The 18,047-nt window shown below is 38.8% G+C and overlaps 1 protein-coding gene across 3 annotated transcripts in view; it reads right to left on the reverse strand.

The window, feature by feature from the left end:
- The window catches only part of LOC109110472 (E3 ubiquitin-protein ligase rnf213-alpha-like), a 112,016-nt gene extending 95,334 nt beyond the window's left edge, over positions 1 to 16,682 (reverse strand). The window contains exons 1-2 of one of the 3 annotated variants that reach the window (XM_042732020.1): positions 16,265 to 16,682; positions 9,927 to 10,042 (exon numbers count right to left, since the gene is read on the reverse strand). In XM_042732020.1, coding sequence (XP_042587954.1) covers positions 9,927 to 10,029 — 103 coding nt within the window. In that variant the 5' untranslated portion in view covers positions 10,030 to 10,042; positions 16,265 to 16,682. Of the gene's footprint in view, positions 1 to 9,926; positions 10,043 to 11,370; positions 11,628 to 16,264 lie in introns of those variants that run through there. The other 2 variants (XM_042732015.1, XM_042732024.1) reach the window with 2 other exon arrangements.
- Positions 16,683 to 18,047: the final 1,365 nt, after the last annotated feature.

Below are 18,047 nucleotides of genomic sequence, written 5' to 3' on the forward strand. Positions count from 1 at the left end.
AAGGAGTTAAGCCAGGCCTGGTTCTACCCTCTAAACACCCTAAAATGAAATTAAGAGCACAACTGGATGAAGCTGTAATAACAGCAAATAGGTGAAACAGATTTGGCAAACGCTCCAGTTGCGACTCGTGTTCACGTTCTGTGGAGCGCCAAAGATTTCTATTTACAACTATCCTGGTAGCCAGCTATGAGGTCACTGAGGTCCAGACCTCTGTATTTTTCCAAGGTGTACTTTGTGAAATAACTGGTTAATATAGTATTAACTCTTCCTTCGTGCTGCAAAGATATCACACAGTAGGGCTGGGCGATATGACTATCATATATTGACGATGTCTCATAAGTATCGTGATGTAGACGTCAACAGTCAGGTAACAGACAATTATCGACATTATCGAGAAAAAAAAAGGGCAAATAAACCTAGTAAGTTTTACATAGCACCATAGTCATCATAAAGGTCTTATTGCATGCAAGAATTAAATAATTTAGTAGGAGGGTCGGGAAGCGAAAAGAGTTGGGTTTGAAAATCAGATCAGATGCGTAAGGTCAGGAATCAAATTACTTGTTATAAAATTACATTTTGATTCTTCTGGATTTCTGTATGTACATTTGTGATTTCAAAAGATTCAACTGCAATAAGACGAAATAGAACTCACTTCTGCACTCATGAGCTGTTTTCCATGCCGCACGCGCACACACAGCGCATGCACAAAAGCCGGCTCTTATATACGTGAACACTGGACTGAGCTCTCTTTCTCACATTCTTATATATATATACACACACACACACATATATACACACACACACACACACACAATTCCAAAAAAGTTGGGACACTGTACAAATTGAGAGTAAAAAAAGGGATGGAATAATTTACAAAATCTCATAAACGTATATTTTATTCACAATAGAATATAGATAACATATCAAATGTTGAAAGTGAGACATTTTGAAATGTCATGCTAAATATTGGCTCATTTTGGATTTCATGAGCGCTACACAATCCAAAAAAGTTGGGACAGGTAGCAATAAGAGGCCGAAAAAGTTAAATGTACATATAACGAACAGCTGGAGCACCATTTTGCAACTTATTAGGTCAACTGGCAACATGATTGGGTATAAAAAGAGCCTCTCAGAGTGGCAGTGTCTCTCAGAAGTCAAGATAAATATGATTTATATGGCTAAAACTCTTTAGGTCAAAAAAGAAGCCATATCTAAACATGATCCAGAAGCGCAGGTGTTTTCTCTGGACCAAGGCTCATTTAAAATGGACTGTGGCAAAGTGGAAAACTGTTCTGTGGTCAGACGAATCAAAATTTGAAGTTCTTTTTGAAAAACTGGGACGCCATGTCTTCCCGGACTAAAGAGGACAAGGACAACCCAAGTTGTTATCAGCGCTCAGTTCAGAAGCCTGCATCTCTGATGGTATATGGGGTTGCATGAGTGCGTGTGGCATGGGCAGCTTACACATCTGGAAAGGCACCATCAATGCTGAAAGGTATATCCAAGTTCTAGAACAACATATGCTCCCATCCAGACGTCGTCTCTTTCAGGGAAGACCTTGCATTTTCCAACATGACATTGCCAGACCACATACTGCATCAATTACAACATCATGGCTGTGTAGAAGAAGGATCCGGGTACTGAAATGTACAGATCTTTCACCCATAGAAAACATTTGGAGCATCATAAAGAGAAAGATGCGACAAAGAAGACCTAAAACAGTTGAGAGCAACTAGAAGCCTGTATTAGACAAGAACGGGACAACATTCCTATTCCTAAACTTGAGCAACTTGTCTCCTCAGTCCCCAGACGTTTGCAGACTGTTATAAAAAGAAGAGGGGATGCCACACAGTGGTAAACATGACCTCAGTTTTCTCAGTTTAAACATTTGATATGTCATCTATGTTGTATTCTGAATAAAATATTGAAATTTGAAACTTCCACATCATTGCATTCTGTTTTATTCACAATTTGTACAGTCTCCCAACTTTTTGGAATCGGGTTTGTTTTTTTTATAATATATATATATATATAAGATAATAGAAAAAAAGTTATACAGAATATATATATATATATATATATATATATATATATATATATATATTCTGTATAACTTTTTTCTTTTTTGCTGTAATTGTTAATTTTTGTTAATTGTAATAGTTTTGTAAATAAATTGTGTAAATAAATTCTCATGCCAACTTAACAGTTCTTTACTTTTAAAATGCATTCATCATAATGAGATGTTTATATTTTTATAATTACAATGAAAGTAAACATTTTGGCTGCGTATCAATTTTAGATGAATGATTAGTAAACAGTAAAGTAGATATTAAAAATTAATCCGGGCCACGTCCGGTGCACTGTGCACTTTAGTGTCAGGCCGATTCAAGCTCAGATGCGGCAGTGTTGGCTCGCTAACGGCCGCCGTATCTGCTACGATTGACTCGGGCCGGAATCGGGGAGTGAATCCACAGGCATCCAGTCCGCGTGTATTTTGCTATCTGGGGTGTATTGGATCCGTGCATTGACAGCAGCTGCTGTCGCCAGTCATTATAATGTTAATCAAAAGAACAGAAAAAAAGAAAATTCCTTAACTGAATGACTTTTGTAACCTCAGTTTATATTTTATTTGCCTCAGTTTTAATTTCGTCAACGAAGATGAAAATTTTTTCTGTGACTAAGACGACATGTTGACGAGTTAAACCTAACATATGATAAAAACTATGACGAAATTTATGCTGCGTCTTCATTAACAGGACAAGACGGGACTATGTTATTTGAGGACTACCGGATATTCAAAATACATCCTATAGGCTACTGTCTTGTCCTTAAAAATGTGTGTCCCTGTCATTGGATTGCGATCGCATAAGGGGCGTTCACATATCTAGTCTAAGTCTATAGATTGATCTAGTCTCAGTATGGCAGCTGCAGTGGATGGAAAGACTACCAAAATGCGAACTAGCAATCTAAAACAATGGCCTTAGCTCCTGAAAGGGTAGTGATAAGGTGACCAGACGTCCTGTTTTTCCCAGGATTCATTATTTGTTGTCGATTCACTTAAAGTTATTGAGGGAGGGATAGGTGGAATCACACTGATAGAAGTGCTCTCTCTCTCTCTCTCTCTCTCTCTCTCTCTCTCTCTCTCATGCGCACGCTCCACTTCTCAGCACTCAAAATACACACACAGCAGTTCAAATGTCTTTCAGAATCTCTCACGCAAATACAGTTATGGATTAAGTGGACTTAAACAGGTGGGTGAAAACTGAACGCATGTCAGTCAGTATTACATGCATGCCTTCTGTCTTAAAGGGACAGCATTCCTTTTATTAAAGGGTTAGTTCAGCCAAAAATGAAAATTATGTCATTAATGACTCACCCTCATGTCGTTCCAAACCCGTGAGACCTCCGTTCATCTTCAGAACACAGTTTAAGATATTTTAGATTTAGTCCGAGAGCTTTCTGTCTCTCCATTGAAAATGTATGTACGGTATACTGTCCACGTCCAGAAAGGTAATAAAAACATCTTCAAAGTAGTCCATGTGACATCAGAGGGGCCGTTAGAATTTATTGAAGCATCGAAAATATATTTTGGTCCAAAAATATCAAAAACTACGACTTTATTCAGCATTGACTTCTCTTCCGGGTCTGTTGTGAACGCGACTGCTGTGACAGTTGACGTACGACATTGCTGACGTGTTCTCTGGTGCGCCCAATAACAAAGAAAACACGTCAGCAGCGTCGTACGTCAGTGGCGTCACTGCAGTGTTCTGAACGCGCTCATAACAGACCCGGGAGAGAAGTCAATGCTGAATAAAGTCGTAGTTTTTGATATTTTTTGGGCCAAAATGTATTTTCGATGCTTCAATAAATTCTAACGGACCCTCTGATGCCACATGGACTACTTTGATGATGTTTTTATTACCTTTCTGGACGTGGCCAGTATACCGTACATACATTCTCAATGGAGGGACAGAAAGCTCTCGGACTAAATCTAAAATATCTTATACTGTGTTCCGAAGATGAACGGAGGTCTCACGGGTTTGGAACGACATGAGGGTGAGTCATTAACCCTCTGGAGTCTAAGGGTATTTTTGGGGCCTGGAGAAGTTTTGTCATGGCCTGACATTTGTGCTTTTTTCAGTCTTCAGTTTCTTATAAATATCTAAATGGCTAAAGTCTAATCTCACTGTAATCAGCACAAACTGGGGCTATAATAATATGTGAGCAGCATGTATGTACATGATTGTGTTTTTGAGAAAAAAAAATGTTATGCGTGGTTAGTGAAAAACTAAAAATGTTAAATCACTTGAAAAAGGCAATAAAACACATACAGAAAATTGGTTCCCAGGACTTTTGGAGAACTGGAGCTTGTAGCCTAGAATTTTTTTTTTTCTAAATGATGTGAAAATCATCTTGTTTACTCACTTACAGAAAACAACATATTGATTTAAATTTTCTAAGACACTTTTTTGTTGGTAAAAGTCATATGCGAGTAGGCGTCAACTATCATGAATTCACACCTGAGAAGACAAAGGCCTGCATAATGAGCTGCATAATGAGCCATTCAGTCAGCTGTGTCACTGAGAGGGATGAGTTACAAGAAAGAATGTGAGGACAAAATAAATGTATATAATTTTATGTTTGTAGTTTATTTAGAATATATTTAATTATCCCACAACATAATTTAATACTCACTTGTGAGTGCAGTTAAACAGTTTATTAGGAAAAATCAAAGCTGACTTTCAAACTGAATTTTTTGCATCATTACTCCAGTCACACAATCCTCCAGAAATCCTTTTAACAATCTTATTTTCTACAAAAAAAACATTTATTGTTATTATTATCATCATCATTATTATTATTATTATTATTATTATTATTATTATTATTAATGTTGAAAAGAGCTGAGAATATTTTTTTTTTAGGTTTATTAGGGGGGATAAATTGAAAGAACAGCAATGATTGTTACATTTGTTACAGTTACATTTATTTTTTACATTTATATTATTTACATCAAGCTTTTGAATGGTATAGTAGTGTATATTGTTATTGAAACTTCGTAATATTTCACTTGATTATACATTTAGTCAGGAATTATAGTTTGGAAAAAGTCTAACTAGTAAAATGTTTACACGTTATGTGAAAACTAGTACAGTTGTATATAAATAAAATAAAAATAGACTTACTCTCTGTTTATGATCTCTGCTGGATAAAGTGCTTCATTCATTCTTTTTTCTGAGGAAATCCAAATCTCAAATCCTCAACCACATCACATCTTTTTGGGGTGAATTATGTCTTATCCCTCTAATCGCGAAGCAAACAGTATAAAATAAAAAAAAAACTTGAAGAACAGTCTCGCTGCGTTGTCTTCTGTTGTGTGGGCGTATTCAAAAGCCGCGCGCTTCAGTGAAACATTTGAATCTCAATAGCGCGCTCGGCGCGGGGGCGTGGCCGCATTAGAAGATAATGAAGGGAGACGTGAAAAACGGACATCGCGTTGTTTTCATATGGATTACTTTATCACAGAATATTTGTTTTTCAGCAGCACTTGTTTAGTTTAAAAGTAGACATGTCAGGCTTTCTATAGATATCTCTCTCATGGTCTCTTCGTTGAGTATTCACTGAGTTACAGTTCATTTTAATGATGCATTTTGTATCTGAAGATCAGCGAAGACAAAGGCTGCAGACAGCACTCCTGTTTGTTTGTTATCTTTATTTTATAAGTGCACAAAGTTTTGTTGTTATTATGTCTGTATACAAAAAAAAAGTAGACCCTTTACAGATTCGATTGATGTATTGAACTTATCTGTACGATCAAAAACTGAAAGTGTAATTTAAGTTCTTTTCGGGGTTATCAGGAGAAAATACCCCAAAACACGTATACGCGTTAATCGACTTCAGAGGGTTAATGACATAATTTTGATTTTTGGGTGAACTATCCCTTTAAATGAAATTTTAATTTAAGTTTAATGTTAAAGGGGTCATATGATGATGCTAAAAAAAGGCCATTATTTTGTGTACTTGGTGTAATGAAATGTGTTTATGCGGTTTAAGGTTCAAAAACACATTGTTTTCCACATACTGTACATTGTTTCTCCTCTATGCCCCACCTTCTGAGACTCGTTGATTTTTACAAAGCTCATCGGTCTGAAAAGCGAGGTGTGCTCTTATTGGCCTGCTATCCAGTGCATTGTGATTGGCCGAATGCCTCAAGCTTTTGATGGAAAGTTACGCCTCTTAACATATTGTGATGCCCTGTCCGGGCGGAGCGACGAAACAAACATAGAATGCATTAAAAACGTGATTTCCTAGTCGTGTTCTCTTTTGAAAGGCCAAACAAAGTAGTTTTGCTTTCTCAACGAAACAGCGTTTTTACTAGAGTGAACCGTGGCCGGCTTGAGTGAGCGGAGGCCGGAGGCCTAGAGTGAGCCGCAGTCTAGAGTGAACCGCGCCCGGCTTGAGTGAGCGGAGGCCGGAGGTCTAGAGTGAACCGCGCCCGGCTTGAGTGAGCGGAGGCCGGAGGTCTAGAGTGAGCCGCGGTCTAGAGTGAACCGCGCCCGGCTTGAGTGAGCGGAGGCCGGAGGTCTAGAGTGAGCCACGGTCTAGAGTGAACCGCGCCCGGCTTGAGTGAGCGGAGGCCGGAGGTCTAGAGTGAGCTGCGGTCTAGAGTGAACCACGGCCGGCTTGAGTGAGCGGAGGCCGGAGGTCTAGAGTGAGCCGCGGTCTAGAGTGAACCGCGCCCGGCTTGAGTGAGCGGAGGCCGGAGGTCTAGAGTGGGCCGGGGTCTAGAGTGAGCCGCGGCCGGCTTGAGTGAGCGGAGGCCGGAGGTCTAGAGTGAGCTGCGTTCTAGAGTGAGCGCGCCCGGCTTGAGTGAGCGGAGGCCGGAGGTCTAGAGTGAGCCGCGTTCTAGAGTGAGCCGTGGCCGGCTTGAGTGAGCGGAGGCCGGAGGTCTAGAGTGAGCCGCAGTCTAGAGTGAACGCGCCCGGCTTGAGTGAGCGGAGGCCGGAGGTCTAGAGTGAGCCGCTGTCTAGAGTGAACCACGGCCAGCTTGAGTGAGCGGAGGCCGGAGGTCTAGAGTGAGCCGCCGTCTAGAGTGAGTGAGCGGAGGCCGGAGGCTTAGAGTGAGCCGCGGTCTAGAGGAGACCGCGAGGCTTGAGTGAGCGGAGGCCGGAGGTCTAGAGTGAGCCACGGTCTAGAGTGAACCGAGGCCGGCTTGAGTGAGCGGAGGCCGGAGGTCTAGAGTGAGCCGCGGTCTAGAGTGAACCGCGGCCGGCTTGAGTGAGCGGAGGCCGGAGGTCTAGAGTGAGCCGCGGTCTAGAGTGAACCACGGCCGGCTTGAGTGAGCGGAGGACGGAGGTCTAGAGTGAGCCGCGAGTGTCTAGGAGTGAACCGCGGCCGGGAAACAGCGTCACACACCGCGGGTCTAGAGTGAGCCGCGGTCTAGAGTGAACAGCGGCCGGCTTGAGTGAGCGGAGGCCGGAGGTCTAGAGTGAGCCGCGGTCTAGAGTCAACCGCGGCCGGCTTGAGTGACCGGAGGTGGGCGGCTTGAGAACGGCGCGGCTGGGGGATTCTACGAAGGAGCGTACCTTGGGCTTGCGGCAACCCCATGAGACGACCCCGGGCTGGACTCCGCTTCGTCCACTGTGAAAGCCGATTCATCAATCCACAGTGCAAAGTTGATGTATTTCCTCATCGACCAGCACGGATCAGCTCCAGGCATGACGAAGCAGATATCGTCCTCTTTTGGAAGGCCGAACAAAGTAGTTTCGCTTTCATAGTGAAACACACAGCGTCTATACGACATGGCGGCGGCAACAACAACACTACAAACACGAGAATAAAAGGTACGCCTTCTTTCTTTGCATGAACATCTGGGCGGCGTAGTTCAAATCTTCCCACATAGTGACGTAGAGATGTAGAGGCATGTTAGAACAAGCTGTTTTAGGGGGGTGTGGACGAGTGTTAACTTTTATAAAGAACATCTCTTTGGATTTGAGACTTTAGTCTTTGCAACTTTACAGATCTTCTTTATTCACCAAGAGCTTGTAACACTCCAAAGAGAAAGGAAAAGCTGAAATCACATCATGACCCCTTTAAACAAAAGATGTCAAATAAATGTACACGTTAAGTAAACCTACTGTATCTGTATAAAAGAGTTTAATTTGTATCTTTCATATTTGTGTTATTGTGCTTCTTTTACAAAATTATATATATATATATATATATATATATAAATATATATATATATATATATATATATAGCACATTATATATGAACAACTATAAAGTTGCTCCCTTTTCACTACTGTTTAAAGGGATAGTTCATCCAAAAATGAAAATTGTCATCAAGTTTTTGTAAATTCAATCCTTGATTCAAATTTCCAATAAGCTTAATTGATTTGGTCTAAAGAGAGAAGAATTAATGACTATTTTTGTTTGAAAACTACATATAAAACAGCCACCAAAAATGTTGGTAACTGTAGTTTGACAAAAGTAATGACTAAAAGTTGACAAAAATGCAATGACTTCATCCATTAAAACTATGAAAGATTCAAATGACTAAAATGTGACTAAGACTATTAAGCATTTTCATCTCAAGATAAAGACTAAATCAAAAATGCCTGTCAAAATTAACAATGATTTGCGTGTTGTTTGGCGCTGACTACTATTATGGCAACGTGCATCTGTGTATGTAATTATTTTGGAGATGCGTTCCAATATGATTTATCCTTTTTTAGGCTATAAGCCTACCCTATTTTGATCTGCAGTTTAACAAGTAAAAAAAAAAAAAAAAAAAAAAAAAAAGTAGCACTGCATGCATTTCTGTGTCTCCACAGGCGATAATAAAAAGAAAGAGAAACATTGGAAAATAGGCATATTTTATTCAAAACACTATTATATGACATCAACATGGATTTATCATTCTTACAATCACCACCAGAATGTCCAACTTCATCATGATGCACTTAAAATTGGGTTCTATTATTTTTCCTTAACAGTTCTCCTCAAAAAATGAAATTCATTTCAAACACAAATTTGATAAGAACAGAGGGTAAATTATTAACACCAAAATATCAGAAAAGCTAATGTTTTGTTAGTTTCAGCCCAAACTAAGAAAAGTAAAACCAAACTTTGTGGCAATAATTAAGACCAAACTGAACATGGTGTGAGTTTATGGTGCTTGTCGGCAATGTTGTCTCGGCGGGGGCGGGGCGTAGTGGGGCTTAGATGATATTATCGGATATCACAATATTTTTAAAAGATATTTGACATATCGCCCAGCCCTATTGCACAGCACCAAGATTAAACTTAAACCTCCTCATCTGAGCTTCCTTGGCCGTCTGTCACGGTGATACTCACCACTCGTCAATGTCCAAAAATATTTGATAGAGCAATCAAATCGAAGTAGGCAGGCTTTATGTTCACAGAAGCTGTATAGCATGAATTTCAACGCAACGCTTTCAGTTAGCAGCCATAAAGTGCGAGATAAGATCGTAAGTAGCCAAACATTTCATATCTGACAACTGTTACAATAGAAATGTTAAACGACTGACAAAACTAATCAGGAATGCAAACTAATAAACTTGTATAATTTATGTTAAGAGAATGACAGTTTTATTGGGTAAAGCATATTATTGAGATTGTATAATTTCACAATTTTTTGTTTATGTGTTTAATGTATAAATGTTTGTCTATTTGACAGTAAAATTAAAATGTGAAATTCTTTTATAGCAACAGTTCAGGCAAATGTCCATCTGATTAGTAAAAATGTATGACTAATGCAAACCTATTAAAATAATTTACAACGACTGCAAACAACTAATGCATTGTGAAAAAGTAATATACAAGCAGTGATGCGTGTGCAACAACAATAATGTGCAGAGTTCTGAATGGAAAATCGTAAGGAGAGAAATGTGATCACTTACCTGGTGCTGTCTGATTTGACGGAGATGACAGCTTGTAGCCACACTCATAGCAGAATTTTGGTGCCTTTACTGAAAACACATGCTTGCATTCAGGACACTTCATTCTGAGATGATGCCTGCAAAGAGGAAAGAATTAAACAATTACTGCATAACATTCAAACACTCACATGATTTTTAAGAACTCTATATTGCTTTCAATTTCCATTTGCTTAAACATCAAAGTTCACAGTCCTCTGTATCAATAAATACAGACTGTGAGTTTCATGTCATCAATAAACCGCAAAAAGGCAGAAAGGGCACTAGTTAAAATGCTTCCCTTTTTTCTTTTATTTAATGCAAACATTTTATTACAAATGATATTATCTGCACATTTTGAGGGGGAAAAAAATGTGATATGTAAATTGTACATTAAGAAGAAAAAAAAGGTTTGAAATTGAGGTTTAAAATTTGTCCTTCCCCGATGTAACTGATGACAAAACCTTTTGATCTTGTTCTCCAGTATGATTTGAGATGAGCAGAAAGCATCATCAAGAGGCCTTGTCTGCACAAAGGAGTTCACACGGTTTTACTGCAATTTAGATTTGACCCCACTGTGTGTAATCAATCTGACAGTAGTTACAGTAGAAACTGTGTTATTTTCCTACATCTTTTATCTCAGTATGACCAATGCATGTGACTCATTCTAACCAGTGTACAGGTATCTTTAAGCTCAATTTTTTCCCCTGCTGTCTCCATATCTTGACGCTAATTTTTAATGCAAAGAAATCATTCAAATCAAAAATCAAAAGGACTTTTGTATCTATAGTAATTTAATTTTTAGATTATGAATATATATAAAATTATCCATTACAGGTAAGATTTTAAAACAGTTTAAACTCAAATCAATATTTTATGTCTACATAATCATTTCTTTGGTGAAAAGCCAAGTGTTATGACTACATTATCCTCTACTAGTCCTGTTATCCCTCAAATGTTTGTAGAAACTGCTTTCTCAGTCCACGCAAGGGTTGAACAAACAAGTCCCGCAGTCTCTTAGTTTACTGTAAATAAGTAGTAATGCAAGATCAACCCAACTTGAAGAAATAAAGTAGATGTGTGAATCGTCTAATCTATTCAACAAAACAACTCCTAGCATCATGATCTGTACAAAATAAGCCAATATTCTATCATTACAACAACTGCAGATCAAACAGCGCTGTTAACCCAAAACAAACTCAACCAGAACTCTCCTCATACAAGTTTAACAAGTGTCTGAGTCTCATTTTGCCTGTAGATAATCTGATCTATAATATTAATGTTCACATGCAGAAGACCTTGCAATAGAGCCGCTTCCCTAAAGACAGAAAAGAGACTCAGAAAAGAGTCGCACGAGTCAGAATTCGACTCAAGACCGCAGTGTATGCCCTTTAAACACCCGCAGCAAGTGGACTGAGGTTTGTCTTACCCAGTGAAGGAGCGCTGTCACAGATTATGAGCACACATGTCACAGTATGAGACTCAGACACAGCTCGGATGCTCAGCTCCACACGCACTGAAGCTGAAGAGGAAGGGCAGGACACTTACCGTGCATCTACTTTCGTTTCGTGAATAATGTGTGAGTGAAACCATGAAAGCATTTGTCGTGGCATGCAAAGTATGAAAAGCCTTTCTCAGTTTTACTCTAACCCGAGCTCGTGAAATTGCGTATCAATACCACTAGTTTCTATATCTATTTAGCGAACCATTTATACTTAGAAATTGACTTTGGCGTGCATATGATATGCAATGTTAGGATCAGGGCCGTCGCTGGGGGGGGGGGGGGGGTGGTTACAGTTACCAGGCTGTGCATCATCACGAAATCTTATCATGTACACGTGTTTATTAGCCTTGCCCATTTAAACATTCAAAAGAGTTTGAAGCATTCAAACACAAGACGCGGAAAACCTCAACCGAGCACTCGCGCGCGTATACGGTGCGCATGCAGAGAGCAACACCGAACCGAGCTCTCCTTCACACGAACGAACAAATACAATTCGCAGTTTAAACAAGCAAACAGAAAAAGACTTGAAAGAGCACAGTTCAGCTCGCGCACAGGGCGCGTCTCAAAGTGCTTGCACACCGAAATTTGCCTCTCCTTGCTCTTGTACCGACAAATACATACAAAATTGTCAAAATACCCGTATTGGAGAGTATCATCGAGAGAAAAAAAAAACTGTCGGTTATGTCTAAAGTGAAAGTAAACAGCGGAGAAAGAAATCGGATGTGTGTTATTATAATGATGCATTGTCTCTTAAAGTGACTGCGCCTATAATTTACCAGCTGCTGTCGGTGTCTTTAGCGTTAATCCAAATGAAAGAAAGAAAACCACCCACTGCTCTTGACTGAATTACTTTGCAGTTTTAATCCACAGTCAAACCAAAAATTAATCAGACACCAGATATATATTTTTTACTAGTGTAAAAAAGGGTGCAGGGCACTATAGAGATTGCTAATGTGTCGTCATCATGACGTATTCCCAGTGGTGAACGCAAAGCATTTTGGGAAACCGTGGCACAAACATAACGCGCCAGACTTCTATGCATGGAGGGAAGAACGCTGTTTTATAAACTGAAATAGTCGTTCTCACGATAGAAGTGGCGTAAAGCTTAAGAACGGAATATCCTTTTATCGTTTTCCAGCGTGGAAAAATAATAGTACAAGCCATGTTTCAGAGGTGACAAAAAGCTGACGAATGGCATGGATAACGTTAGCAGCGGTAAGGAGCCCAAGATTACCTTCGATAACACTCCACCACACACGATGGTGTGTTCAAAGCATTTTCACAAAGGTAAGTTACAATTACTCTCTGTAAATGTTATGTTGTGGGCAAATAACCAGTCTGTTTTGTGTGACTCGACCAGACCATTAGATTTGACGTTAGGCCACTGTTAACTGTTAAGTAGCATGAAATGGCTAGAAGATGAGCTTAAGTTATCAACGTACTAAAGCGTAACGTTAATCAGTTTTAAATGTTGTACATCTAGGCTACATAGCAATTTATTTGGTGACTGTGTTTGCAGGCAAACCTGCCTATGAAATGTTGGAGTGTGATCCTGACTGGACCCCTTCTCTGTACCTCGGCCATACTGAGGTCAAAGCTACGAACACAGACCGGTTCAAGCCTTTTTGGAGAATTCTATACCATGCTCACATCTAATATGTTAATGTTTATTGTTTTCCAAAAGATTTTGTCTCTTCTCACATGTAATAATTTTTAGCCATGTCTGTAAATAAAATACACAAAGACTGAATGAAATTCTGCCTCTTTTATCTGTATTAAGGAATAATTGTGCAAAATCAGTGTTCTTTGGTTGCAAACACAAGTACATAACTTAAATAGTAGTAACAATCCAACTTAATTTCAGTTTCTTTACATATTTAACATGTAAATACATTTAAATGAATACATTTACATTATAAAAAGTCCATAGAAAACTTCGTGTGTGTATGCACTAACACTTAGTATCGTGTAGTTGTAAATATATGGGTGCTGGAAGTTGGGCAACAGTTTGACATCCAGTCCTTTGATTCCCTTTTTTTCTCGTCATATCTCGTCTTTGCATTAGGATTTAGTTTTAGGCGGTATGGTCCGACAATGTTTTCTGTAGTCCGCTGCATTTTGTACGATTATATTCTGTTTTTCACGCTAATTTTTCATTATTTTCATGCCAGAACACTAGCCTTTGCGTTCTGATGACGTTGCCGCCCAGTTGGTCACATGTCTTAGCGATCTCTATAGTTCACTTATGTAAGAGAGTACAGCGAAAAATAAACTGACATATTATACCCAAAAATTCCTTATACAGTGGACTACCAGTAAATAATAAAAAAAAATATATATATATTTTATATATGGACCAAAAATTATTCAGACACTGAATGACTTTGACCTGACCATGTTTTGGTTAAAGTGTAACTAAACCCCTGGTCAGAGCCTGACTCCACCCACTGGCAATATTTGAAAAATGCTGAAAAGTGGGCAGAGCACAGCGGAGATAGAAGAGACGAACCGAGGGTGGGGCTGAGTGGGTGAAGGTGGGGGAAAAGGACTTGAGGAAAAGGACTCAATTGAAGCAACTCAAGTCTTTTATCCTTAAATACTTTTAAACTAATATTCAAAGGCGGTCCTCATCCACACAGCACCATTTTAAGTGAGCAGCGCGTCAAAACAGAGAGCTGCCTGGAACTACGTTCGCCGTGCGTTTCCCAGAAAATAATTGCACACCTCAGAACGTTCGTCAGCCAATCAGATTCAAGCATTCAACAGGCCCGTAGTATAATATTATATAATGTATTATAATATAAATATGAAAAAAAAAATGACACAGATATTGCTCCTGAATTCCCTTTTTGAGGTCAATTATTTATTAGGTTAATAATATAATATAAACAACTGAAGCATTTAAACACAAGCTAAATATTTTCAAAAAACATGATAATGTAAATTCTTATCCAAGTAGAGTTTAGATTAGTAGAGTTTGCACACTACACCTGTGTGTGACACTAACTGTGCGTTCACACCGCCGGCGTCGAGAGCGTCAAAAATCGCTCTGGCCGCTTTGCTCACAACGCTGCAGAAAGATTCGTGAGCGCTCTGACGCTCTGACGTAGATCGAATGCTTATCGTGTATTTAAAGCGGCCGCAAAGCAAACAAGCTTGTTGATCTTTTGCAGACTGACCATAATGAGCGTAACGTTATAAGTTAACCTCATTAAATATTGTTGTGGACGAAGTATTAAGGTCCTTTACCTAATAATGTATAAAGCACTCTAAAAAATACTCTGATGCAAGTAAAAGTCCTGCATTAAAAATGTTACTTAAGTAAATATAATCAAGTATAAACATTACTTAATGTACGTATAAACAAGGATTTTTTAAAAAAGTAAACTAGGACTACTGTAGCCTAGTATTATTTATTATATCATTAGATTATTATTATATCGTTACTGCACATCAGCAACTCACCAGAAACATGAACAATTTCAGACACCTTGGTCCACGTATCATTTTGAATTAATTTTTTTATGTCCCTGTACGCAAACAGGGACACATCATAGATTACTGCAAACCCGCCACAGTAATAATCAACCTTTTGTTTGAACTAATGTGGTCGGAGCTGCATTCTCAGGAATCCTCTCAAGCGGTGGACTTCTACGTTCTGATTGGTTGCTGCCCAACCGCGTCATAGCTCATTACCATAAAGTTGCCCTGATTTCAACTCTCCTCGACACTCTCAACGGCCACGTCGCGCCGCGCCGCTCCTCTCATTGAAAATGAATGACTTCCGGCCACTTTGACGCTGTCGACGCCGGCGGTGTGAACGCACAGTAAATGTCTCAGTTTTGTCACCGTTCTCCCATCATCCACCATTTCCACTACTTAATCAAGCCACTTTTCTTCAAAACATGACATTTGTGAAATAAAACACTGTTACGTTTGCGTTGGCTCGTGTTGAGCTATTTTGTCCGCAACCATTCAAGTACTCGATTTCTACAGCGACTCATTTGGTGCACATCATTCTGTACGAAACCTGTAAACCGTTCTATAGCAACACCAACTCTATAGCGGTTTGCCCAAGCATTGCAATTATTTCACTTTTACTAGATAGAATTCAATCAAATGGCTTTCCCAACTCATTTTTGCATGTGTCCCATATTATTTCTCCTGAGCGGTCGCAACATAAGAAGTGCGCAGCAGCTTAGAAGGAACACTGTGTTCAAGTAATTAATAACCATCAGAATAAACCATTTTTATGGAGGGAAGACAGGAGATATTTGGAAAGCATTTAACTACATTTAATGTTATTGAGGTTTTCATTAAACTCGAGCACACATGCTGACTTTGTAATATATACTAAAATTACTCGTATAGGAGTAAGAGAACATATAGCATTACTACTGGATTGAGTGGGCCCCTATAATTGTCACCACCTTTCACTCCACTAGTGACGGCCTTGTCGTGGCTCACATCACGTGAGAGGAATTGTGAGCCTTACGAGCACCTCCCGAGCTCCCTGCAAAGAGCATGAGAATGAGGAAAGGGAATTTCCCAATTACCTGCAACTAGTTTGCATGTTAACAGGCATATGGTCACATGATTTCCAGTGTTGCCAACTAATTTTCAGGGAAAGTTGCTAAAGGAAGGCTTATTTGTTGCTAAAAGTAAATTGTCCCTGCATCAAATCTTAGCAAAAATATATTTTATATAGGCCTATGTTTATTAAGACTTTTCTGTAAAATAATATAAATGCATAAAATAATAACATTAAAATATAAATAACTGTATTTTTAAATACAGCATTGAATTATTGAACACTTACACATTGTCAGGGCTCTCGTGTGAGATGGAGTAGAATAAAATATCCTTTAATTATAATCCCAGGAATAGAGAGGGATCCAAAAACACACCAGGAAACATGAGCAGTGTACACAACATTAAACAATAACCAGCCACTGAAGGAACAGAACGGAGAGATTTCTTACAGACACAAGAGAGGGACTAAATTACTTAATTAACTAGACACAGGTGAACTAACTAACATAATCAAGGGGAAACAGAAACTAGGTCAAAGGAACATGTGGGATGAGTTTAAGTTTTTTTTTAATTAGCTAGTAAACTAGTGAAACTACACATTCTGAACAATTATAGTTGCAACTTGCAAGCAATGTGTTAGTAATTAGTTAGTATGTTACACTTTAAGAAAAGTCTGTAAAAATACTCTATATTAATTTGAAGGAATTTTCCATACAGATTTTTCATAGGTTTTTAACCTGCATTTTAATTATGCATTGTATGTTGTGTTTTTGGGTTACAGGGTTACAACGGTTAATGTGTAATGTCCTGGAAAATTACCCCCCCAGCACCGGCAAAAGAAGTGCAATTAGTCAAAAACTTTTCTTTTTAACTTTTAACTTTTTTCTTTTTTTCCTTAAATTATGTTAATAATAATCATTTCCTGAAAATATTATGTTCGTATTGTTTTCATTTTGATAATCCATTACTACAGTACTAAAACTGACTGTTACCCAACACTCATTAACTTTCGTTAATCCGAAAAGTTGCTAAATCTAGCAACAAAATTGCTAAATTGGCAAAACTGATTCTAAGAACTCTGTTGGTTTCAATTTCTATTTGCTCATAAATCAAAGTTCTACTTTCGTTTCATGAAAAATGGGTGTGTATTGCTTGTCAAGGTGAAATCATGAAAAGCGTATGTCATGGCATGAAAGGCATGAAAAGCCTTTGTCTCTTTTACACACACAAAATAACAGTATACACACCTATCACTTGAAGAAATACATCTTGCTGTGAAATGTCTGTATTAAAGCATGTTTGGCTGTTTAGTGAAAGATGACTGCTGTAGCCTGTGATGTCAAGCTCAGGTGTGGGCAGTAGCAGCTCCTGACTGTAAACTTAGGTGGGGCAGATTCTGGCACGAAGTGCTAGTTAATCATAAACTCAAGAAAGCTTATAGTGTTTATAGTCTGAGTCAGGGGTCGGCAACCTACGGCACGCAGAGGGATAAGTGCTGGCACGTGAGCATTAGAGAAAACTGCATGCTGACGTATATTTTGAGGTAATAACTTCTCATAGTCACACAGCCTGTTAGGAGCTATAAATACTATTAAAGTGTGAGGATTAACTTGCGCTAGTCTACAGATGCGCGCGTGACCGCTGCACATACTAGGCGCTTCAGATCAAAGCCTCAGTGGTCTAACAGCGCTCGTCAATGTCAAAATGACTGAGATGGCCATGTCACTACTCGATCCGTACCGGAAACACAATTTGTACTGCGCATGTGCGGAAATGTGTCTACTTCCTGGTCTGTATGATGAAACAATTTACAGCAATTTCTGTAGTTATAATACTGTTGTTATAACAATACTAATAATAATGTAATGTTTGCATGTGTTGTTGACACTACCCGATCCGTACCGGAAATAGTCCCTTACTAGTGATTCTCTTGATATAAATACACTTTTTTTGGATGAAATATATAAATTTAAATTATATTGATTAAATTGAGTATTCGATTAAATTTGGACATATTCATTCAATTCAATAAAAATAATAATAATAAAAAATATTTTACATTTGCTACT

The sequence above is a fragment of the Cyprinus carpio genome, chromosome A3 (assembly GCF_018340385.1).
Source record: "Cyprinus carpio isolate SPL01 chromosome A3, ASM1834038v1, whole genome shotgun sequence".
NCBI classification, from domain to species: domain Eukaryota; kingdom Metazoa; phylum Chordata; class Actinopteri; order Cypriniformes; family Cyprinidae; genus Cyprinus; species Cyprinus carpio.